The sequence below is a fragment of the Gastrolobium bilobum genome, unplaced genomic scaffold (genome assembly GCF_033153095.1).
Source record: "Gastrolobium bilobum isolate Gb01-03AN ecotype WA unplaced genomic scaffold, APGP_CSIRO_Gbil_v1 utg21167, whole genome shotgun sequence".
NCBI classification, from domain to species: Eukaryota; Viridiplantae; Streptophyta; class Magnoliopsida; order Fabales; family Fabaceae; genus Gastrolobium; species Gastrolobium bilobum.
Genome location: NW_026898371.1, coordinates 69,380 through 92,747, shown reverse-complemented (window position 1 = coordinate 92,747; position 23,368 = coordinate 69,380). Strand labels below are relative to the sequence as shown.

Here is a 23,368-nt window from a genome sequence, read left to right as displayed (position 1 = left end):
TGTAAGGGCAGAGCCCGCGCCTGATACATAATACGAAACTGGAAACATCATGTAACACCTAGCATATGCCTTCTAAGTTCTTCCAACAAATTTAAGATAAATGCCAAAATAAGACACTTATGCATGTAATTCATTATGGAAAGCATGCACTTGTGGATCTCTCCAAGTGTTTGCTAAATCGTCGACAATCAAATTGGGATCCTATTTTGTTACTCAATTTGAGAAGTTTGTATTTACACGTTGAGCGGCATGGCCTTGAGCTTCGCCCTATAAATTAAAATAAGTCTTCCAGTAGTGGTAGCCATAAACACTTGAGACATACACGTAACAAATAGCTGAAACTGACAGGAACATCTTCCAGAATATTAAAGATCTATTATTCCACAAGGCTCGCCCACCCTCACCAAAATCTAGGAATAAGAGAAAGCAAATAAAGTGATGCAAGAATATTCCCACTATATTTGCCCAGGTATCTTTCTCCTTGGGGTGACTTAGACATGTGGTATATGCAAAAATATATCCACACAAAAGCAAAATCTTGGGTACAACCACTCACGTGATCAACATATCTTGCATTTTGCAATAAGTGATATCCCATCCATATCATTGATCTTCTCAGCCGAAATTACCAACACATATGCCTCTAGCAAGCCTGGATGCAAAGGTAGCTTCAAAAGGGATAAATACAGGCTTCACCAAATCCATCCACACAATATAATAAAACAAGAATCGAAGCTACGAGACAACAGAGAACTGCTTTTGTTGTCTTGGCATCATAACAGCCAATTGCAGCTCACCTAGCTGGCATAACTTCACTGGATTTTTGAATATTGTAATCTTCGCAACATTATTTCCCATTATTGCGACAAATGCAATGCTAAAAGATTCACCTTTTTCAATTGCAAGCTGCCACTCTCTCATTGTTATTATGAACCAGTCTTTTCTTGGAGATCTGGTTGCTTTAACTTCTATGAACTCTTGATTGGTCTCCTCCCCAATGACTATATCATATGGAAGTCCCGTTTCATTAAATTCATTAACCCACCTTACAGAAGTCTTGCCAATTTTATCAACAAAGTATTTGCATGCAAGAAATTCGCCTAATCTGCCAGTTAACTTTGTTTGTGCTGTATCTAATGTACCAGTTTGAAGTCGGACTCTGTTGCTAAAAGCTGGTGAGCTCAACCGAGCTTCATCCAACGATTCATCCAAAGCTTCACCTAAACTAACAGGATCAGATTCAGCATGGAGACTAAACGCAGTTGGCTCAAAATCATGGTAGGATTGATCTTCTAAGTTTTCATTTTCATTTTCATGCAATGGCATTAATGAACTTGCTGGTAGATCATCTTTAATAGTCCAGTCAACAGCAACTGATCCTTGTTCAGCACAAACCGGTGGAGCAATAATGCTTTCAGAATTATCATCCTTCTTCACTTCAGAAAAACTGCTAACCTGGGCAGGGTTGGTCTTGAAACCATTGGCACGGGCAAAACTGAAATCTGGTGCGGTTTTCCAATCAGCTGGTGGCCAGTTTGAGTATACTCCAGTCTTCCTTCTTGGAAAGATCTGTTGATTTGTTGATGGAACATGAGCTGAAGGGTGCGACCCATCAGCCTCTACCAGAGAAGACACAGAAGATACTACCCAAACCGGTTCTTCATCTGGAAGTGTTGGCACCTTTTGGCTATTCAATATGAAATATTCTATTTGCTCCTTAGAGGAACCGGATTCTGCCATGGTTGTTATCATAAGAAGGAAATTCGCCAAGTGTAATTCAGAAGTCCCATCAAGTAACAGACCCGAAAGCTCCATAAACAAGGAATGATAATCTGATTTTTCAGCAGTGTACAAAATGTTTCCCTATAAGAAACAAACAAGCATATAGACACGTAATATAGATACAGGTACTGAAGAGAAAAACTTTATTGCAAAGAAAAATTATGACGTGGAATAGGTAAATAAACTGTGATGAACACTTGTGTTTCAGGCACAGTGATTGCTTGATCCAGGCAAAGAATGAAATCATCAATGCTCTAAAATATTTTAGATGAAATCTTACTGATGATGAATTGAGACTCACATTGTGTATAGGAAGTGAAGTGTCACTGAACAAAAATCCAACATAGGATGGAACTTGTTAAGAAATCACAACCAAAGTTAGTTAAAGTTTGAGGAAAATCTGTTTTGCATTTAAGTTTTCATTTAACCAGATGATCGATTCAAGCTTGCAATTGAAATCTCTGGAAAAGGTGAACAAACAAATGGTTTTTCAAACTAAAAGTAGCCTGTAGTTTTCAATACTCTATATCAGAATCCAAGAGGACACTTCCATCAGGTTTAGTTTTCAGTTTCTATCATGAACATCCATCCAAATAATGAATGCAGGTTTTAGATGAAAAATTTATGAATTCTAACATACCTGCAGAAGACAACTACATTCAACTCGCTTATTTGATACACTGCCACCACTCTTTATAACATTCCTGTAGAACAGCTTCTGAACAACAATGACTTTAAGATTATTCAAAATATTGAAACCAGACTCCTTGAGTTGAACATATTTATCACTATGAAGTTTATAAATGTAGCGCTGAGCATATGGAAGCATCCAGTTTATCAATGACTCTTTCAAGCTACAATCAGCAAGACCATAATATATTGCTTCCCGGGTTACAACCTGTACATAGTCAGTCATAATGCATTAATGTACTATCCAAAATTATATGAATATCCATTTTCTCTTTGTCAAGTAAACAAATTTATACAGAAAAAGACACCAATTAAATTTGAAACAAAAGGTACAACAATTGAAACTGAATTCCATTGTAATAGTTCTACCTGTAAACTCAGAATAATCCTTTTAACACCCACCCAGGACACATAGGATAAGCTGATAAACTCTAGTAGCATCCACTGTTTTGTGCGTCAGTGTAAAAACAATTTAGCATAAATAAATTTTTCAGCAAAAAATACCCTTGCTGCTCAATTAAAACCCAAGGCTGTGGGGATGGTGATAGCTAAAGGGTGGTGGTTGGTGGTAATGGGATTCTGGGGACAAAGTGGTAACAATATTTTACTTCTCATCCCATCCATCTTAACCCACCCTCCAAGCCAGATAAAGTTAGAACTTAAAAGAGAAATAAACAACTCCCCATTAAACCCCGACTAGCGAGAGTGGAGTGAGGACAATCCTTCTACGCACCCTTACCCTTACATAATTGCAAAGAGACTTTCCCAAATTCAAACATATGACCTTCCAGTCACAAAGGAACAACTTTACCACTGCTCCAGAGTCGCTTCTTAAAACTTGGGAGAGAAATACGAGATAAAAATTACTATTGGGATAAACTTCATACTATCCAGCGTGTGCATCAAACATTGTATAATGTTGACTATGCTGAGTTATCCTATCCAGTCCAATTATAAATGGACCCTTAGTCCTAATTCTTATCAAGTCTAAGGACAAACATAAATTATAATAATACTAGCTTGCTGACAAAGGAAATGAAAGATCTAAAAAAACAATTCTATGTCTTCAACTAACAGCTTGAACTTATCTAAAAAACCTGTCCTGAGCAACTAGCAGATGTTTAAGCCTCTTATTCCTTCATGCTCCAGACCGGATAACTCGTCCTGGACATGAGGGGAGATGTTTAGAGATCATCTATGAAGCACCGACACTTCAAAAACCCTGATGTGTCATGTCTGACACTCAAGACACTTCCCGACACTCCAATACTCGTTGCAAAGACTCAAAAAGGGTTCAAAGGTTACGTTGCGTTGCATTTTGAATTCCAACTATTAGATTCGTTGAATTTAGATTACCATTTTATTAAGTTTAATATAAACATTTGGGATATCTTATGTTTCTTTACAAAATTGATGGATATTATAAGTTTACCTTTATTTTTTGATTAAATTATTGAATATTAAATATAATATACACTACATAAATTAAAAAATTATATAGTATCAAAACGTGTCCTAACGTGTCGAAATTTAATATTTTTTAGAATTAACATGTCGGAGTGTCGTATCCTGTGTCGGTGTCGGTGTAACATAGGAGATCATGCTCCGTATAACTTTTCTTTGGCATGAGATGGGGTATTAAAAGATCCCACATCTGCTAAATATATGGGCAAAGTGCACTTTATAATGATTGAGTAATCCTCCCCCCGTTGGGCGAGCTTTTGGAGTTGACTTAGGCCCAATCGTTATAACATTGTCCAATACAATAGTTAAGTTCAAAACGGAATTTTCAGGTTATAAACAAAAGTGAACTTGTGTGGCACCATCATGTTAAATATTCTTCCTCATGCTAGCAAAAATATCATGTCCCATACTCAATTGGTGTATTGAATTTGATCATGCTACATGTAACATTATTGTGGACTAATTTGTCCCCATGTTTTGACCACAATGTATTTTATTATCAATGAATTACTGGAGTCCATGGCTACTTGATCAAAGAGTTTATTATTTTTATTTCATAAATCCACACTAAAATATTAAGCAATTCAGAAGAGGCCTACAAATGGTTGTGACTAACCACCGTTGTCCCTATTGGAAACTTAACGTACACCTATGCCACTCCAAGTTAATTCTGAGTACTTAAGGAACATGTAAATCATCATACAATCAAGCACAAAAATATCCTACAGAATTTCAGACTGAAACAGAAAATATGCAAATGTGCATACATGCAAGTGGTAGTGTTACACCATAATTTGAGAAGTCTCTAGAGTCTAGACCACAATGAATAATAGGACAGAAAAAGAAGAGTACAAGAGAAAGAGTGATCATACCTCTGAGATTGCTGGAATACCTAACTTTTTCATGAGAACGGAAATTTTTTCTTGCACAATCTCTTTATCATCATCAGTTAGCTCACCAAAATAGAGAAAGTCAAGGTTATCGGAATGCTTAAATTCTTTTTTCAACTTCTTATCATCGCACCAGCAGACAAGACCAAAGGAAGGATGTAATGAAACCCACTTATCTTGCACAGTAGGAAGCACTGGAAATTCTAATTTTGAAAGACACTCTTTTAGATATATGACATCCTCAACACTCAGCAAACCAGATTTTAGTCCATCTGCCCACTTGAGGAAAACATGGAAAATCTGGAGACAAACAGAGAGGATAAGAAGTTTAAGGCAAAAGAAATCAGTTACTATTTATTATTCAGAACTTACTTTATCTGCTGCTTGTGAAGGCAAACTAACAGTTGATAACTGCAGCAAAATTTGAATATAGCTGCGCAGAGGAGGTTCTTCTTGCACTCCACATTCGTCAACAAAGAAACCATGAAGACCAGGGTAAATATTGTACAGCGACTTGTTTATAGGTAAATGAGATGAGCTGCATTGAGGATGGAACTCCTTCATTTGCTGAACAGACCCAGTTGAATCATGCCAATACACTTCATTGGGATAAGAAAAGGTCCCACATACAACATCATCATGACTATTGAAAGATGAGTACGGGATAAATATAAAAGGTCCAGACATCAAATTTTCCATGGTTTTCTGCTTCGAAGCTGCCATTTCATTCCAAACGAATGCATATAATTTGGACATTTGTTTTATGCTGGCAAAATTAATACATATATTAGTGAGTGAATTTGTGTAATTTAAAATGAAGAAAAGAAAAAGAAGCACGGATAGTCAATACACATCCAATTGAAAGATATGTTTGCTTCTTAGCAACTCTCCTTTTTTTCTTCCCTACTCCCTGCCTTCTTTCATGAAGGTCATGGGTTCAAATCCAGAAAACAGCTTCTTTGCAATTATGCAAGGGTAAGGCTGCGTACAAGGATTACCTCCACCCCACACTCGTTAGTCGGGTTTAACGGGGAGTGATTTTTTTACTCACTGCCTTCTATTGGTACAAAAATTACAATAAAATCATTAAAAGTCAAAACATCATTATAGCTGACCCCCCTTTCTCCTGAATAAAAATTTGAGACATTCAAAAGAAGACTAAAGTCCTAACAAGAGTACAACAAATTGAGGTCAATATCTAGAACATCCCATCCCAATATTGTGCAAATTATTTTTACTGGCTCAGCACTGTTCAGGGATTATCCCTATCTTATAAAGTTCATTAATGAATTAGTATAGTCCTATATTATGATCTCTTGCTGCCTCAAAAAGTAACCATACGAGGACTCAAACCCCTGGAGTTTAGATTGTTTGACATCACCGACAAGACTTATAATATCCATGTTTTATTTCAGCTCACATAATGAGATTTTAATCCAACTCTCTATTAGTCCGGTTTGTTGAAGAGTCTTAGGATGGGTTGAAGGTTAAAATAACACAAATAAAATATGCAAGAGATATTAAATTGGAAGTTAAGTTGCATTAGTATTCCAGCTTTGTTATTGAGGAGAAGACGACAAAGACTCTCCTAAGGTGATTTAATCAAGTAAGGAATGCCAACAGTGGTTCCAATAAAAATAGTGACTTGAATGGACGATAGTATGATTAAAACAGGAAGATCAAACAAAACCTTTGTAGAAACCATTAAACAAGATCTCAATCTGAATTGAATTTCTGAAAATTTGGTTTTCCATGGAGCACAACGGCATTGTTGGATTGGATCCATACAGTCAACCCCACCTTATGGAATAAGGCCTGGTTGTTGGTGTTATTTTTGTTGTTATATAAATAATATTCTTATGTTATATCACATTAGAGAATAATTAGCACAACTTTAGCTCAAGTGCCCCTAAGTCCCTTTATAACCAAACAAAACAAACATTAGAGAATAATTCATAATTTTTAGGGTTATATTACTCTCATGCAATAGGAGATATGTTATTTCATGTTGTAGATACAATCACGTGGTGGACCCCACTATTTATTAAAAAAGAAAAAAAGAAAAAGAGAGGCACATGAATCAATGGGTCTGTAGGAAGTTATATTACTCTCATGCAACATGAGAGTAATACAACCCTAATTTTTATACAATTATTATAAGAATAAGAATGGACTCTTTGAGTATATGTTCTTTAAAATTTAATATGCATCTTGTAATAGCACATGTATCTTTGAATTTTTTTATGTCAAGTTGTAGTCTCCATAGTTTTCTAAAGATTTATATTGGAATATTTTTTATGTGATATGTTTTGACCATTGGCTTCCCCAGCATTGGTATTTGGTCCACGCAGCAAAATAATGCACAGAAAAATGCTATAGTTCAGTCATTTTCATGTTATTCTTGCATGAAGAATTTTGTTAGCGTAAAACTAATCATGAACCTCTAACTGGCAGCTTAAGCTTTTAGGAGAATTAATGCTCAATATTATATCAAAACCTCAATGACCAAGTGGTTAGGAGTATAATTATTGCCTCGATATTCTTTTAATAAAAAGGTGGATTTCAGCCATGTAGCACCGACACGACACATGACACGACACGATACTCCGACACGTCAATCCTAAAAAAAGTATGGATTTCGACACGTTAGGACACGTTTTAATATTAAATAATATTTTTAATTTATATAGTGTATATTCTATTTAATATTCAATAATTTAACAAAAAAATGAAACTAAATTAATAATACTCATCAACACGTTATAAAGGTGGAAGCTTTAATTAAAAAAAAAAAACAGGAACTGGGATGAAAGAGAGGGATCATATCACAGAGAGAGATCAGAGAAAAGGAGACACAACAAATGCGCAATAGGAATGACAACGATGGTGCTGAGATGATCTATTATCTACTTAAGGGGAAAAAAGGCCAAAAAAAAATTGATATAATCAGGTGGAAGCTTTATTAATATACTTTAATTTTAAAAAAATATAACTTTTTTACGAAAATGCCATTTGACCATGTCGGACACAGTCAAATTCGTGTGTCGAAATGGTCAACGTGTCGGGAATGTTGACCGCATGTCGGACATCGTGTCGGAGCGTGTCGGACACGACACTCCCTGTTTTTTGGAGTGTCCATGCTTCCTAGGATCTCAGCACAAGGTAGAGCAAGCATATGCATTGTCTATACTTCAAGCTCAAAACATCTCTTCCGTTAGGGAACATGATACAAATTGTAAAGAACCTTGGGATACACCACCCCAAAAGCTAGCTCAAAGGGTGGGAGTGCCTAAGGTCTTATAAAGGCCACATTAGTTGCACGTACAACCGATGTGGGACTATATATCTCAACACGCCCCCTCACACGAGAGCCCATTGGGCTTGAAGAGTGGACAATGCAACAGGCTCAGCCTACCTGTGCTAAGAAACGCCACAAGAGAAAGTGGGGGGCGGCGAGGCTCTGATACCATGTAAAGAACCTTGGGTACACCACCTCAAAAACTAGCTCAAAGGATGGGAGTGCCTAAGGTCTTATAAAGGCCACATTAGTTGCACGTACAACCGATGTGGGACTATATATCTCAACACAAATATAAAACCACTCATGAGTTTCCACCTAAAAGCTTAAGCTTTAAGAAAAGTTAATCTTTGACATGTTTTTAGCGAAGGGGAGTGATAAGCATTATTGGTAGATGAAATGAAAATGAGGAAACATTGACAATTTAAAATGGTGGCTGTATCAATGTCGGACACATATCCATGACAAACACTCCTTGGACACCATCAAATACTCCTCCATGCATTCTCCAAAACTGTATTTTTATTTTTTGAATTTTTATACCAACATAGAAGAGATACCACAATGTTGTGTCTAAAACGACTAATGTTGACTTCTGGAACATTGATTGTCTGTTTTAATTTAAGATTTTTGGTGAGTTAATCTTATACTAATTGTATATGTTGTACCCAAACCCTTTTGTGTCCAGTTCAAATTTTGTCATATAGTATTCATCTTCCATGTCATATTTGTGCTTCCTAGATGAAAAGTGTGGTTACTCAAACAATCGAAGTCATTCTGTTTGGGTGTAAAAGCTGAAAAGGAGCATACCTGGCCTTGAATGGAGTCTCAGGTGATTCTCTCCAGGCTTTAAGAATATCAAAAATGTCACCAAGAGTAACTCTAGTCTTAAACCCAACATCTTTTACCAACCTTTCATTTTTCACCTGATTGAATAATACAGAAAACAAAATGATATCAAGTCCCACTGTCACTGTTCTTTTTAGCCAAAATGTCACATCTTCAAAATCCAAATACCGTTACACACACTAACGCTAATGTAAAACAAAAATAAGAACTGGAGGAAAATATCAATAAATACTAAAATTTATCAAATACTCAAAATTTCAAATTCAATATTAAGCTGAAATCCTTAAGACAAACAATATACCTTATATAGAGCATAGACAACCCTAAATCCAGCAGGACAAGCAACCCAAACATATTGCACACAATAAAAATTCAAAACAGGAAATAAAGATGTTATCCAACACACAGAAAACATATCTCAAGACCCAAGCAACCATATTGATAAGTAATCTCTAAATCCACAATTACAAAGCCTATTTCCCAATTTACAATTACAACATAAACTAAAAAAAAAATCATAAAGATCATCATCCACTTATACTTGAAACAATTGAACAAAAAAACTAACCTTTGGAACAGCATATGGCGCAAAAGCTCCTAGGATCATCCGGACTGCTTCACAATCATAAAATAAATCTTTAGGATAGTGTAGCTCACCATCAATGGTTGACACAACCCACTGGATATTGCACAAGCTGCATATAAAAGTAGACTTAAAGGAATGGCCATCTACAGATTTAGAGTCAAAATAACCTGTAGTTTTATCACTGTAACAAGCATCCCATAATGTATCAAGAACCTCCAAGAGATATTTACAACTTTCTTGATTGCCAATTTTAGACAATAAGGATACTAATTGCACTATTTCTGGGGATTCCCAATCTTTGACTATTGATTCTGTAGATATTTGACCCCTATCCCACATCACCTGCTTAAAAGTGGCATCCAATACATCAACAACACTCTTATCCACCGGGACTATTTGAGCAAAATCTGTGATGCCAATTTGCTCAAAAAATTCCCTCCACTTCATCAGTGCAGATGAAACCAACTCATTTACGGGGTGCTTTAGATAGCTTATGTCAACCTCATGCCATCTCATATTCACAACATCAGCTAACATTTTTGGAGTAACAGGATTACCAAATCCTGTACTAAAATGAATTGGTACTTCAGCCGGACATTTAAAACCATAATTTGTCAATAACAAAGATTTACATCGTAACTCAGAGATTATATGCTCCCTTTCGATGAAACAATCAGAACAGGTAGACTTCAAGTGTAACATTACAAAACACATATATTCTACCATCAACATTTTGTTCTTGTTTGCCATTGTTTTATCAGACAAGGCAGGTAAAATATGCAGCTTCACAACATCATGTACAGACAACTGTTGAACGCCAATACTCTGAAGTAACCGGGTAGCATTGTCCAAAAAAGTCATATTCAAGCTTAGAGTACCAGAAGATGCAGAAAATAGGGAAGGACTTACAGTTCGTAGTTTAGCACATATATTAGGGAAAGCTTCAATTTTAAGCTCACCATCAAACCCCGTGTTTAAAGTATTGGACTGCAACCATATAGTGCCTTCATCCACTGAGCTGTATGTACCATCAGAAAGTGGAATAAATGGTATTTTTTTAAGATTTTTTAGAATATCTTCTCTCATTTCAAAATTGATTGACGCTATGACAGATGAATTGAACATTGTTTCGTAGAGTATAGTTAGACAAGAAGCTAACCAACTCATCCCCATTGATATCAGCCCACTCTTTGTGTGACATAAAGATGACAAAACTCGAACAAGAATGTTAGGCCCAAACTCTTCAATGCCTAGTGCTCTTGCTAGTGTATCAGACAACACTATATTTTTATCCAAGTATCTGAGCCCGAGGTGCTCAAGAAGTATGTTATCAGGAAGAAGACAGCGCACCTGCTCCGTCCAACCTCTCAATACCTTGCAGGGACGGACCCATCCATTGTTGTCACCCTCCACAAGTAAGCAATTCATCATTTGTAGTTTAAGAATAATCAAACGAGGAAGACTGGAGAAAAAACCATGCACTTCCCCAACTAAAGGAACAAAGCTCATGAATGCAGACAATCCCTTTCCAGGTTCACTCCTAAAACAGGGAAGTTCACAAAACTCTCTCTCTGCTCTGACAAACAAATTAGGATACTCTGACAATAACCATTGGTTCCAAGGACTATCTCCATCAACTTCCTCTCTAGATGAGGGAAGAACAAAATCACCTTGAAGAATAAATTTCAGGCCATATGTTCTTAAAGGAAGAAATGCAAAAACTGGCTGCTGATCTAAACATGGACTGTAACCACCATCTGATTCTTGGAGAGTAAACGCCATAGAGATTTCAGTTGTTCGCACATCAAAGCGAATGGAATTGGTATGCAACTTCTCAGATACTACAAACCATGCCATTTTCTCTTTCCCATGAGAAACCTTAATGATACCATCTCCTAAAGTTTCTTTTCTCATAACAATATGCGTATCATCAACCAAGTTTCTCAACTTGATACACTTAAGGCGGTGAAGGAATAGTAACAATGAAGGATGAAGATCTGCAAACATAGTCATCATACTCTTCATGTCGGTTCCTTCTGATAGATGAGATCTGAATGGAAGCACAATGCATGTGTTCCAGGAATTATCATCATATGAATCAGCACCAGTAGATGCCATCCTACTGAGCGAGCCAATATCACAAGGAGGTACTTCTGTGGGCAAGACAAAACCAATCTGGCCTTCACTAATATCAAATTTAACATGAAAACCATTGGAATGAATCTCTGGAGCATCTGTGACCTGCAAGTGAAACCAACCGATGTTAATAGAACTCATTACTATATAAGAAATAATGGGGAAAAGAATTGAAATGATAATTCTACATAGCTTTTATGTACAATCACAAAAGTATTTCCAATCCAATCATAATTTCAACCTTGATGAATCTCTGTGACAGGTTACACAGGATGCAGGAGAAATACAATAAACACTTGCACAGAGGAAGAAAAAAACAATACAAAATGAAAAGAACAGAATGGACTTCTCAATACAAAAACCACTCCTCTTTAAACCTCGACTAGCGAAAGTGAGGTGAGGGCAATCCTTGTACACAGTCTTATCCTTATACATTGCAAAGAGACTGTTGCTCATATTCGAATCAGTAACCTTTTAGTTACAAGAACAACTTTATCACTGCTTCAAGCTCACCCACTTACTTCTAAATACAAAAACTATATTATATTTTAAAAATTCAAGCACAGAATTGCATAAAGCCATCCATACAGGCAGATACAAGGAAACTGTAAATTCTTGGAATTTGGAAACATAATACTTAATAAGAGGCTGAATCTCTAAAATTTAATAGAACTAGTGTGTAACCAGGGGTCCAGTTCAAAAAGAGGATCAACTAAATTAATTTACAAAATACTATATTTGATGTATATTATTCACTAAATTTTTTAAGTAATAAAAAAAAAAAAAAAAAAAATTGATTTTGATTAGTAGCGAGTGTGGGGTGGAGGAAATCCTTGTACGCAGCCTTACCCTTGCATAATTGCAAAGAGGCTGTTTCCTGGATTCGAACCCATGACCTTTCAGTCATGAAAGAACAGTTTTACCACTGCTCCAGTTCGCCCCTTTTTTTTAAGTAATATGAAGATAAAATTATAATTCATAAACGCATATTATAATTCTAACTTAGATTGGATAAAAATAATGATGTGTGTGAGTGTGTATGTGTTCTTTAAATTTTATATATTAAGAGGAAAAAATTCAATTACAAGCCATTCAGGAAAAGAAGAGAATTTTTAAAATGATAACAAATAAATGGAAGCAATCATATACACCTTGCAGAGCCCAACAAAGGAAGAATATAAACAAAATCAAAGAGTACCATCAGAAAGAACGAAAGCATAATAAAGCATAGGGAAAAGTAGAACCACTCTACATTAAACCCCGACTAACAAGGGTGGGGTGAAGACAATCCTTATACACATCTTTACCCTTGCATATATGCAAAGAGGCTGTTTTCGGGATCCAAACCTGTGACCTTTTAGTCACAACGGAGTAGCTTTACCACTACTGCTCGCCCTCATTAGGAAAAAGTAGAAATAACAGAAAATCAGACAACAAATGAAAGATTACAAAGAAACACATAAGACAAGAAAATAAAAGTGGATGATCTGGAAACTACTTGACATAACTCAGGAGCAATATTAGACATGACGAAGCAACTAAACTCCTTTTGAACTATACGGATTTCTCTCTGAAAGAAAGTTGCTATTTTAAAGCGAAACTAGAAAAAAGTTTCTTTAACATACTCGGAACACAGACTTGAAGCCAATGCCTTTCTTCCCTATGTATCCAGCATTAGATCCTTTCTTTGTTGAACTTCCAACATCACAAAGTGCTCTCATATTTTGAGCAGAGAAACCTCGCTCATTATTCAATACAACAATACGAAAATTTTGAAGAATAAATGTAAGAGTCGGTTCCACATTCTCTGGATAATTATTATCATCTGCATTTTGAACCTGAACCAAGAGGAAAAATTATTAGATAAATGCGCAGAATATTAATTCTCAAAGCTACCAGAAGCCTTACCAAGTAGTAAATAACAGCAAAATCAACCAAATTTCCAAGGTTGAGAGTCGATATTAAATGTAAATAGTTTATTAAAATCTTCCCATTACAAAAGGTGCAACATGAAACTGAAGATTTAAGCTGAATTCCTATAGATAACCGTGTTTAGTTGTTCACACTTCTACCCAGAATGAACAATAATCTAAAAATGGAGTGGATATGATGTTGTCAATATTCCAAAAACTAATATTCAATCAGACAAGATAAAATTTTCAGTCATTCACACTCCTACCCAGAATGAACAAGAATCTAAACATGCAATGGATATGATGTTGTCAATATTCCAAAAACTAATATTCAATCAGACAACATAAACATTTTCAGCACATTACCACTACCTTACATCTACATTATATTTAACACTGCCCACGAAAATTCAACTTCTTAGGCAGTGATAGAAGTAAAAGTGAAACTAAACTATCAGATTATAGAATTTGAAGCTTAACATCATCTTCGGTTTTCAGAACATTGGATTTATAAACAATGATAAGAAAGAGGCATGACAGGTAACCACAAAATATCCCCTATTCCTCCTTAATTCATAAGCACAGGATAAAAAGTTAAAGGAATATCCTCACCAATTCAAGAATGAAATGTGAATCTTGGGAATATAGCTCTTGTGAAAGGCAATGCAGTGCTCTCCCTAACCGAGCATGTTGCTTCTTCAACATGCAACTTTCACTATCAGAAAGGCTTGGATCTAGGCCAAATTCATCTCGCCTAATAGATTTGATGATCAGAGCAGCATCCATATGTTCATCAGTTTGAAATGAATTTTCCAGGCAGCCAGTTATAGATTCATCATTAGATTTTTCACTATCAATTGTTCGACTGATTTCTGTGCACCCTTCATTGAGTCCACATGCAACCATTTTTGCTTCAGGCACAGGAGACTTATCCAAGATCTCTTGGTCATGCTTCAGGCTTGTGCTTATTTCAGTTTTGGCATCTTTTAAGCATGTAACACGAGCACAACAAAGGACAGAAGTGTCTTTTGAAATAAATGCATGGTAATCATTAATCCACTCGGAAATACCCAGAGACAATCCTACTTCATGAAGCATGAGACGTTGCTCCATGTTGCTGCATTCACATAAAATAGCTGAAGCAGCATCCTTGCAAACAGATTGCATCCCGGAAAGCAACACATCAGAAGCAAAACTATGAAATTCAGCAGGTAGATAACCAAGACATTCAAGGACAAACCTTGACAGAATGGGCACTACCTTACTCAGTTTATGTATGTCTTTCCTAAACTCACTTCTCATTTTAGTAGTTGAAATTTCAGTTAAAAATTTTGTTTTACATAAAGCTTCCTCAGACTGGAGAGCATTCCCATCATCACCAACTTCAATATCTTTTAGAGTTTTTCTGAACATGACTTCAAATGCACGACAGGCATCGTATTTTAGAAGGGACAACCGAACACGTTTCTCTCCCCCATCTAGTGAGATAAGAGATAGCAAATTCACTGCAGTTTGGAAAGAAGATCCTTGAACTGCAGCCTCCAGGAAAGAGTCTGGGGTAGCAGAACAATCTATCCGTATCACCTTTCCATCTCTGGTAACCAAACAGAACAATTCCTTGGAATTTACATCATTCAACAACCATGAAATAAACGACCCTAGGAAGGGTGCAAACATAAGATCCCAATGAGACCACTTGCTCAAATCAGACAACATTGGTGCCTTAAGTAAGACTTCAATTGCATTTTTTGTTGTAACAGATCCAGAGCTTATTGTGTACTGGCTCAACTTAGACCTATCAGTGGTGATTTCATTGTTATCTCTATCACCTAATGAGTCTTCAAGATAGTACTTTTCTATCATTGTTGCAGAAAATAAAACACATTCTGAAGTCACACTAGATTTATGCACTCGAGCAGTATCCAGCAGATCCTCAAGAGAGACATTTTCCAAAACCTCAAAACCAATTGAAGGAAACTGTCTCATAAGCAGCACAGAAATCATCTGCTTTGTTACCGTTTCATTTTTCCACAAACTACTACAAGCCTGAGATACTAGAGCAGCCAACTGATTTGAGGACATGTAGGCCACAGAAGAGGAATTTTCACATGTGCCTCCATCCAACAATTTGAGTAGCTCATGAGGCAACTGGTTAACATACTTCTCAAGGAATAATAAGAAATCCCCATAACCAAGAGAAGTGAAGTTCTTCACACCAAACTGCTCAGCCACCCAACTTTCACAGTTGCAAAACTTCCTCAACAACATAATTCTACATTGCATCAGTGAGTTACTATTTCTATTTACTTCATTATTAAGGTCAAAATAGGTTCCAATTTTTCTGATGATATCTTCAGCAGAAATACCTGTTACATCCAACAACAAACTCTGCAATGTCGGTAAGAGTAGAAAAGAGAGCGCAAATAATAGGGAAAAACGAGGAAAAAAGATGGCCAACGTTACAAGATAACTAGATAGTAAGTCAGCCAAAGCTTGACTTAAAGGAAAATAAACTCACACTTTGTATTCTCTGTGCTATCCTCGGTTATGACTGGTATATTTTCCAGGCTTGGTCCAACATCTATGGTTTCATATTCAGAACTTTTGGTCGGTGAGTTAGTTAATTCATTATGGTTGATAGCTTGGAAGGTATCATAGATGCTGTTCCACATACCAGATTTGATAGATGAAACCTGCAGCATTAAAGAATGAGAGAATTTCAATAGATGATATAATACAGCTTTGCCAAGGAGCCTTTAAGTAGATATATCTATTACATAATGGAACCATATAACCAAGCAGAAAATACCATATATATCAAGGAAAAATTATGAATGAACTATTTATACAGTATAACTATTAGCAAGCTAAAGAAAATAATGCATGATGAATAATAATATGTACTCCCTAATTAACAGAAAGAAAGAAAAAAGAAACATCCACATGGAAGAGTTTTTCAATAATCAAATCCAACAATCTGTGAAATATTGAAAACATCAAAAGCTGACAGCCAAGAATATTATAATGAGCACTAAATGTGCAAGATATTCACCTTAAAAAATTCTAGCAATAATAACAAGAACCAATCTTAAGAGGGCGAGTCTTGAGTAGAGGTAAAGTTGTTTCTTTGTAACTGAGGATCACGAGTTCAAATTCAGAAAACAGTTTTTTTGTAAATATGCAAGGGTAAAACTGCGTACGAGGATCTATGATGCACCGACACTTCAAAAAACAAATTTTTTTGTATTAAAAAAACAAATTTTTAGTAAAACCATTTAGAGAGAGGTCTTTTAGATGATACTAGGATATTAGCGTAGCTTTAATATTGTGGTTCTTGTTGTATCAGATTATAATTTGTATTATGTTAGCTAGCTTGCATAGTAGTTAATTGCGCCGCAATAGCGCCGCAAGCCACACCGTATGGGCGTTGCAGTGCCTCAACGCAAGAAACCGCTCCGCGCCGCATCGGAACGCAACAGCAGCCATTGTAATCACAAATTGAGGCCATATTGTTGTCATAAGGCAAAATGTCAAATTTGTCCTAAATTTAAATGTGTAACAGAAAAATTTTAAGGGTTTTTTAGTCTTCCTGTGTCTCTCTCTGACACTTCTGCTATCTCTGCCTTTAAAAAATGTTTCTTTTTGTCATTATTTTTGTCATATATCTATTCCGCTATTTCCGCAATCTGCTATAACGCTATAGCATTTTTCGGGGTTGGCCGCAACATGCCGCAATCCGCATTTGATAACTTTTCTAGCTTGTTACTGATTTGTTAGATTAGTTAGTTAGTTGTGTGTCTCATTGCTAAGTCATCAGCATGCCTATATATAGTGTTTGTATCTGAGATCTTTGGAGTTAGGTTTCATTTTTACACAAATCACAATACAATGAGTTTCCTTCAGATTCCTCTTTTCTCTTGCTTTCTCAACTCTCACTTTCTTGATACTTCTCACTTGTTTCTAATATAGGACCTTAGTGCAAGGTAATTTTTTTATAAGAATAAAATATAGCACCCAGCATCTCCAAATAACCTAATTGATCAAGAAAAAGACCTCCAATCATTGTAGACCAAACACAATGATTGAAAAAAACTGCAAACAACTAGTTCCAAAATCAGGCAATCTTAGAGGCCAAACTTCTAACCTAATGCTAAATAGAGTCTAATCTCCAAACGATGGTAATAACAATTTTGTCCTTCATTTTCTAAAAAACAAAATCTTAGTTGACTCGTAGGTCATCTGTAAGTACCAATTGAAGCCCTCACTAAGGCATGAGGCAAGTCCTATTGGAATGGAGCAACCTTCCCTCCCTCAACAGGCCTAAACTCTAATTCAAAAAAGGAAGAAAAAATAAAAAAAATAACAGACTTGGGTATTTTCAAAAAGCAAGACACCAAATAAGAGAATTCCCTTTCTATAATAGTAAAGATATATCCATGTCTGCGGGCGTGTGTGTATGAGTGTTGGTGAGTGTAAGTGGAGTAGGCCATATCCTGTATAGTTGCTCTATTTCTGAAACTGGAATTTTATTCTTTCTTCAAATTACAAGTAACAATAAGTAAAAATAACACTACTAAAAAAAGTATGGGGAAAAAGTAGTAAAAGTCGCATTAGCGAGGTGTGAAACAAATTATGGCTATGTGATGGGAGGAAATGGAGCCAAATTAAGACTTACCAAACAAAAATGAGTCAACTATTGGGACAATTGATTTAACATACGTTAAAAAGACGTTAGGGCTAAATTTAAAATGCTAAACACTATAAGATTAACTAATACATCATAAAAGAAGAAACATTGATTGAATTACATATGCAAAAGTAATGTAAGTCAACAAAAAGAAGCTTACAGCAGTATTAAGTAACCCAATGAAAGGATATGATGAGCACATCATTCTGATTTTCCTCCTGTGCCCGGGTTTTACTTCATAGAATCGAAGCATCCTCTCCAAAACCTACATATTAATTGTGATTTGAGAACTATGTTTCTCATATTTGAAAACAAGTATCAAAAAATAGCTTCGAGACTATCCTAACTGAAAATGTAGATAAACAATTAGCAGTGTATGTTTATTTTTTTCTAAAGGTATATATATAGTGTTACAGAAGCTTGTAGTGTAAGCTAGAGATGCAGACAACTGTATAGCTGCATAACAGAATCTGAAACAGACTGTCAGCTAAGCCTAACTGAACTAACAGAAGTCTAACTGATCCTGACTGGGTTAGTAGAGATAACTGAGTAACAGTAGTTACTCTAGGCAAGGGCAGTATCATATTACAGTGTATGCTCTTATATTCCCTCCTCAAATTAGTTGTTGCAGTAGGAGCCAACCTTCCATCCATGGAAATGCTTCTAAATAACAGCCCTTAAGCTCAAAAAACAAGGGAACATTTATTCAAGTTTCAGCTCAATATGATTTTGAAACAAACCAAGATTCAAGTAAGCATAACAAATCATATTGTGTAAGTTTCCATGTGGCTACATTTCAAACATACAAAGAGAGATTAGTAATTTACCAAAAATGAAAGATAAGAAAGCAATGTCGCATCATATAAAGTCAAATCCTCAAAAATTGTTATGCAATAACTAAACCAACAAAATGAACCTATCTCCAGCAAGGGGTGGGGAAGAAGTATTGTTACAAAAAGTATATTATATCATCTCATTTTAGTGATTTAAATACCCACCTCGGCAACATTGTGCTCCCAACATGCCTCCTTCCAGGTTGATACAAACAACTGCAAGGAATCATTAGCAATTGAAAGATCTTCATCCACATTACTTGTTGCCTTGGTTGTGTTACCATTCTCAATTGGGGTTACATCAACTTCAATTTTGTTTTTCTTAAGCAACTTGGACGGAGCAGATTTGGAATAAGTTACATTTTCGGATTTTCTTTTTTTTTTTGGAGGCTCAATAAATCCTTTTTTAAGGTTGCTATTGGCAAGGGAATGTCCCTGCATATCAACCCCCACCCCAAGTCGTGCCATCTCTTCAGTTGCAGATGGGTAGGGACAGCTACTCACTCGTTCTGAACTTTGGCCAAATTGTGATGATGCCTTTGACCAGCTACCCGTAATAATATTATTATTTTTATCATTATCCGTAGAATAATCACTACCTTCATCTTCTGAGCTTGATGACTTAAATCTTGTATACTTGCCACAAAAAGACTTATTTTCAGAAGAAAATGACTCAACACGCTGAGCAATGGCACTAAAACGTTCATCTAACTGTTTTTTATATGAGGAAGAAATAGGACGCTTCCTGAAGTTCTCTTTTTTCAATCTTAATGTCTTCAAGCATTTCTCTAGAATTGATTCCTCTGAATTTCTTGCTTCCCGTATGGCAGATATGTGCATTCTGTGATCATAAAAATCAGTAATTTGGATAAGAAAGCCTATCCAAGTACAAATGCTAAACTTAAATATAACAGAGAACAGAGAACAAGACCATGACAAGATAAAAGCAGTTTTTTCACTCCTCTATAAGTGATTGGGAGATGGGGGGAGATGGATGGTGTGTGCTAATATTACTTCATTGCCATGGTGAATTGTCCATAGGCTTTTTATCTTCAAAACCAAAACTTACATGTGAGAAAATTACATTCAATATGGAAAAGTATTCTGGCAAAAATGGCTTCAATCACAGAAAATAAAGGGGGAAAACAGAGATACAAATATGATTCTTGACAGAGATGTGAGGCGAACAAAGATAATCAAAAATGGGAAAGGCCAGAAAGAAGCAATTTTATTCGTTCACAAATAACTGCATTTCTTGTTTAATAATTATATTACAACAAAGTCATGTTCCAGCTACTGCTTAAAAAAGTAAAGGCTAAAACTAACAAAAATAAAGAGTAAATTTTAAGAAAAGGGCTTGCAGAAATCAGCTAGCACAAAGCAACTTCGAGAGGTTATTCTGAACTGTCTTCCAAAAGTTCAAGCAAAAAAGAAATATTTCATATACACCACAAAATTGGAATCTAGGAAATACACTGACATACTTATTTCAGTAACCAAGAAAAAAATATTTGAACTCAAATTGACCTTCAAAAATGCAACTCTAAAATAAACTACCTGCCCACAACCCTCTTCCTCTTTCTACCCATGTCTTCAGTGTGACATAATCCTATACACTCAGCTTTCCTTAAATTGAACTTAGTTCATGTGCATGCATGGAAGAATCTTCCAAGGGATCAGCTAGACAAAATAATCATTTACAAATTATGCCTAAATCAATATTGATACTATGAATAATAAATTGTGATTCACCACATAAAATATCATCTGAATATAATTCGTCAAGAAATGTTACTGCACTCATTGGTTTAACATTAAGTCAAATTTCTTGTCCCATTCATATATGTAAAGAGAGTTCATCAGATCATTATCACATAAACATCTCCAGTCTATTAAGTTCTCTGCCTCTTTCTAATACAATGCAAACTACCTTTCAACAAAAGGAAAGAGGAAAAAGGCATAACATACCCCAAGTTCTGAATTCGAATCCCAAGCCATTCCCTGCACTTAACCGATCGCTTCTTAGCAATAAAATCCAAAAACTCATCAACCCTTATGATTTCTTTTCTTTTAGAAGAATCTAATTCACATAACAACTGAGTTATCTCCTCGCTTGTTATCTTAAACACTTGGGTTACATCTGAATGAATCGAGAAATAATGAATAACTAATGGGTGCCGCAACAAAGGTCCCATTCCAAGTGCTTCAAAGTTATCAACACACTCATTCTTGCAAATCGCCACTTCCAAATCATATAATGAAGTGATTCTCCGAACCCCAACAAAACAATGGATAAAAGCATTCACCTGCACAACGACCAAAACACAATAATCCTTTTTTTAAAATAGAATTCATTATTGAATCTAATTATTTTCTTACATCAAATATCTTCAAACTAATTAATTAATTAATTAATTATATTTTTTAACAAATTTTACAAATGAACCAGTTGAGCAAAAAAAAAAAAAAGTGATAATATATACCTTGCCTTCAGTGATCATAAGGCAGTGCAGTACGGGAACTTGCTGCATTTTGATGCCCAAAGAGTTCCACGAGTCAACTTGGAGCGTCAAAAGAGCATTCTGGGATACCTTCCACGCCGAGACGGAGTCGCCGGCAGCGAGAAGATGGCGGAAGGCCTTATCGGCAGCTCGATTGACCCTATCGATTTCGTGCTTGGGATTTTGCGGTTGTGGCGGGGGCGGAATCGATGGCGGCTGCTGCTGCTGCTGCTGGTGGTGAGGGGTGAAACCGAGAGGGTTTTGGAATGGTAAAGGCCAAGCAGTGTTTGGGAGATGGAGGTTGTGGGAAGAGAAAGACGGTTGTGGTTGGAAGAATACATTAGGGTTTGGGACACTCGCTGGCGGCGGCGGCGGCGGCGGCTGTCGAGGGCCGCCGCGGAAACGGTTGTGGTGGCCGTACATTCGCGGGAAATAATAAGGAGCGACGCAAGAATGGGGCTTATAAGAAGAGGGTTTTGGGTCTGAATGCTTAGTTCAATAACTACTAACATAAAAGAGCTTAAATCAAAATCGCTTACACAAAGGGATGCGTTTATAAAAATTAAATCTATTTAGATTTTTTTAAAAATATCTGGATCTTGTTTTGCTTTTACTTTTTTCATAAACTAATTTAAAAAAAAAATTGAATTTTCTTTTAGCTTCTTTTTTCTTTAAAAGCATATATCTAAACGGACTTTGTAATAGAAGTGTTATTTTAAAAAAAAAATTAATTAATTTTTGGCTAAAAAAAGTTTCATCTAAACCGGCCTTAAGTCTTTTTATGATATAACCGTTTTTATCAAATTTTTCAAAAAAATACTATCATTATTTTTTAAAAAAAGTATTATAATATTATAATATGGGAAAGGATATTGTTTAAAGTCTTTTATTTTTTTAAAATTATCGAATTGATATAAAAAATTTAAAACATTTTAAAATTAATAAAAAACTTTTTGCTTACAAAATTATACAAAGAAGCCAGTCAAAAATGATACCATTGGGCTATAAAATTGTTATCTGCTGTAAATTGTAATTCTTTCTCAGCACTAATTAAACACGGCCTAAATAAATCTGTCAGAAGTCCAAATTCCATTTCATCCCATAATTAAAGGCGTTAAACACATGATCATCGACAATTAAATATACTTAAATTTTACAAGAAGTTTGGCAAAAATGGTATAAAGAATCAGAACCCCTATGATATGGCTGCATATACTGAAAGATTTTAACATGTCACAGTTTTGGCCATATCTTGTTTTTACATCATGGGAGGTGAGTCAAGATTTTCTTGTTTGGTTTGGCTTTCAGACACTGAGAAGTTTAGCTCAAAACACAGGCTGCAAGGAAAAGCCGTCTCAGGAAAAAGGGTGTGTGCCATCACATATTCTACCATACAATTACAAATTACAAATCACAAATAGTTGATTATAAATATCATATATTATAAAAAAAAATGGAATCCTCAAATATGGAAAAATTTATTATGGTCTATGCCTATTATTTATTCAGTGGTCCTTTTTTTATAAATAAAAAATTTTATTTCATTTCTATCACTTCTTTTTTTATTTTTTCCTCACAATCTCTCCCATTTTTATTTTTTTTGGATAAAAAAAAGGTTACAACAAACACAACGACAAGCTAAAAGCCTAGGTCAAACCATTCTAACTCCCATCTGGTCTCTCAAAAGTAGCTGGTTGCACTCAACAGGAGGCAAATCAAAGATCTCTTCCATTTTTTTA

General features: G+C 35.6%; 1 protein-coding gene across 1 annotated transcript; it reads right to left on the bottom strand.

Moving 5' to 3' along the window:
• Positions 1-254: 254 nt before the first annotated feature.
• Positions 255-22,052, bottom strand: LOC133315419 (protein NO VEIN). The gene is made up of 13 exons (XM_061517048.1): positions 21,612-22,052; positions 21,097-21,434; positions 19,294-19,969; positions 18,456-18,560; positions 16,127-16,301; positions 14,221-15,974; positions 13,321-13,533; positions 9,542-11,800; positions 8,935-9,050; positions 5,199-5,592; positions 4,809-5,126; positions 2,423-2,680; positions 255-1,863 (listed from the first exon to the last, which is right to left on the bottom strand). The coding sequence occupies exons 1-13, from the start codon at positions 22,050-22,052 to the stop codon at positions 736-738; spliced, it is 8,175 nt and encodes a 2,724-aa protein (XP_061373032.1). The 3' UTR covers positions 255-735.
• Positions 22,053-23,368: the final 1,316 nt, after the last annotated feature.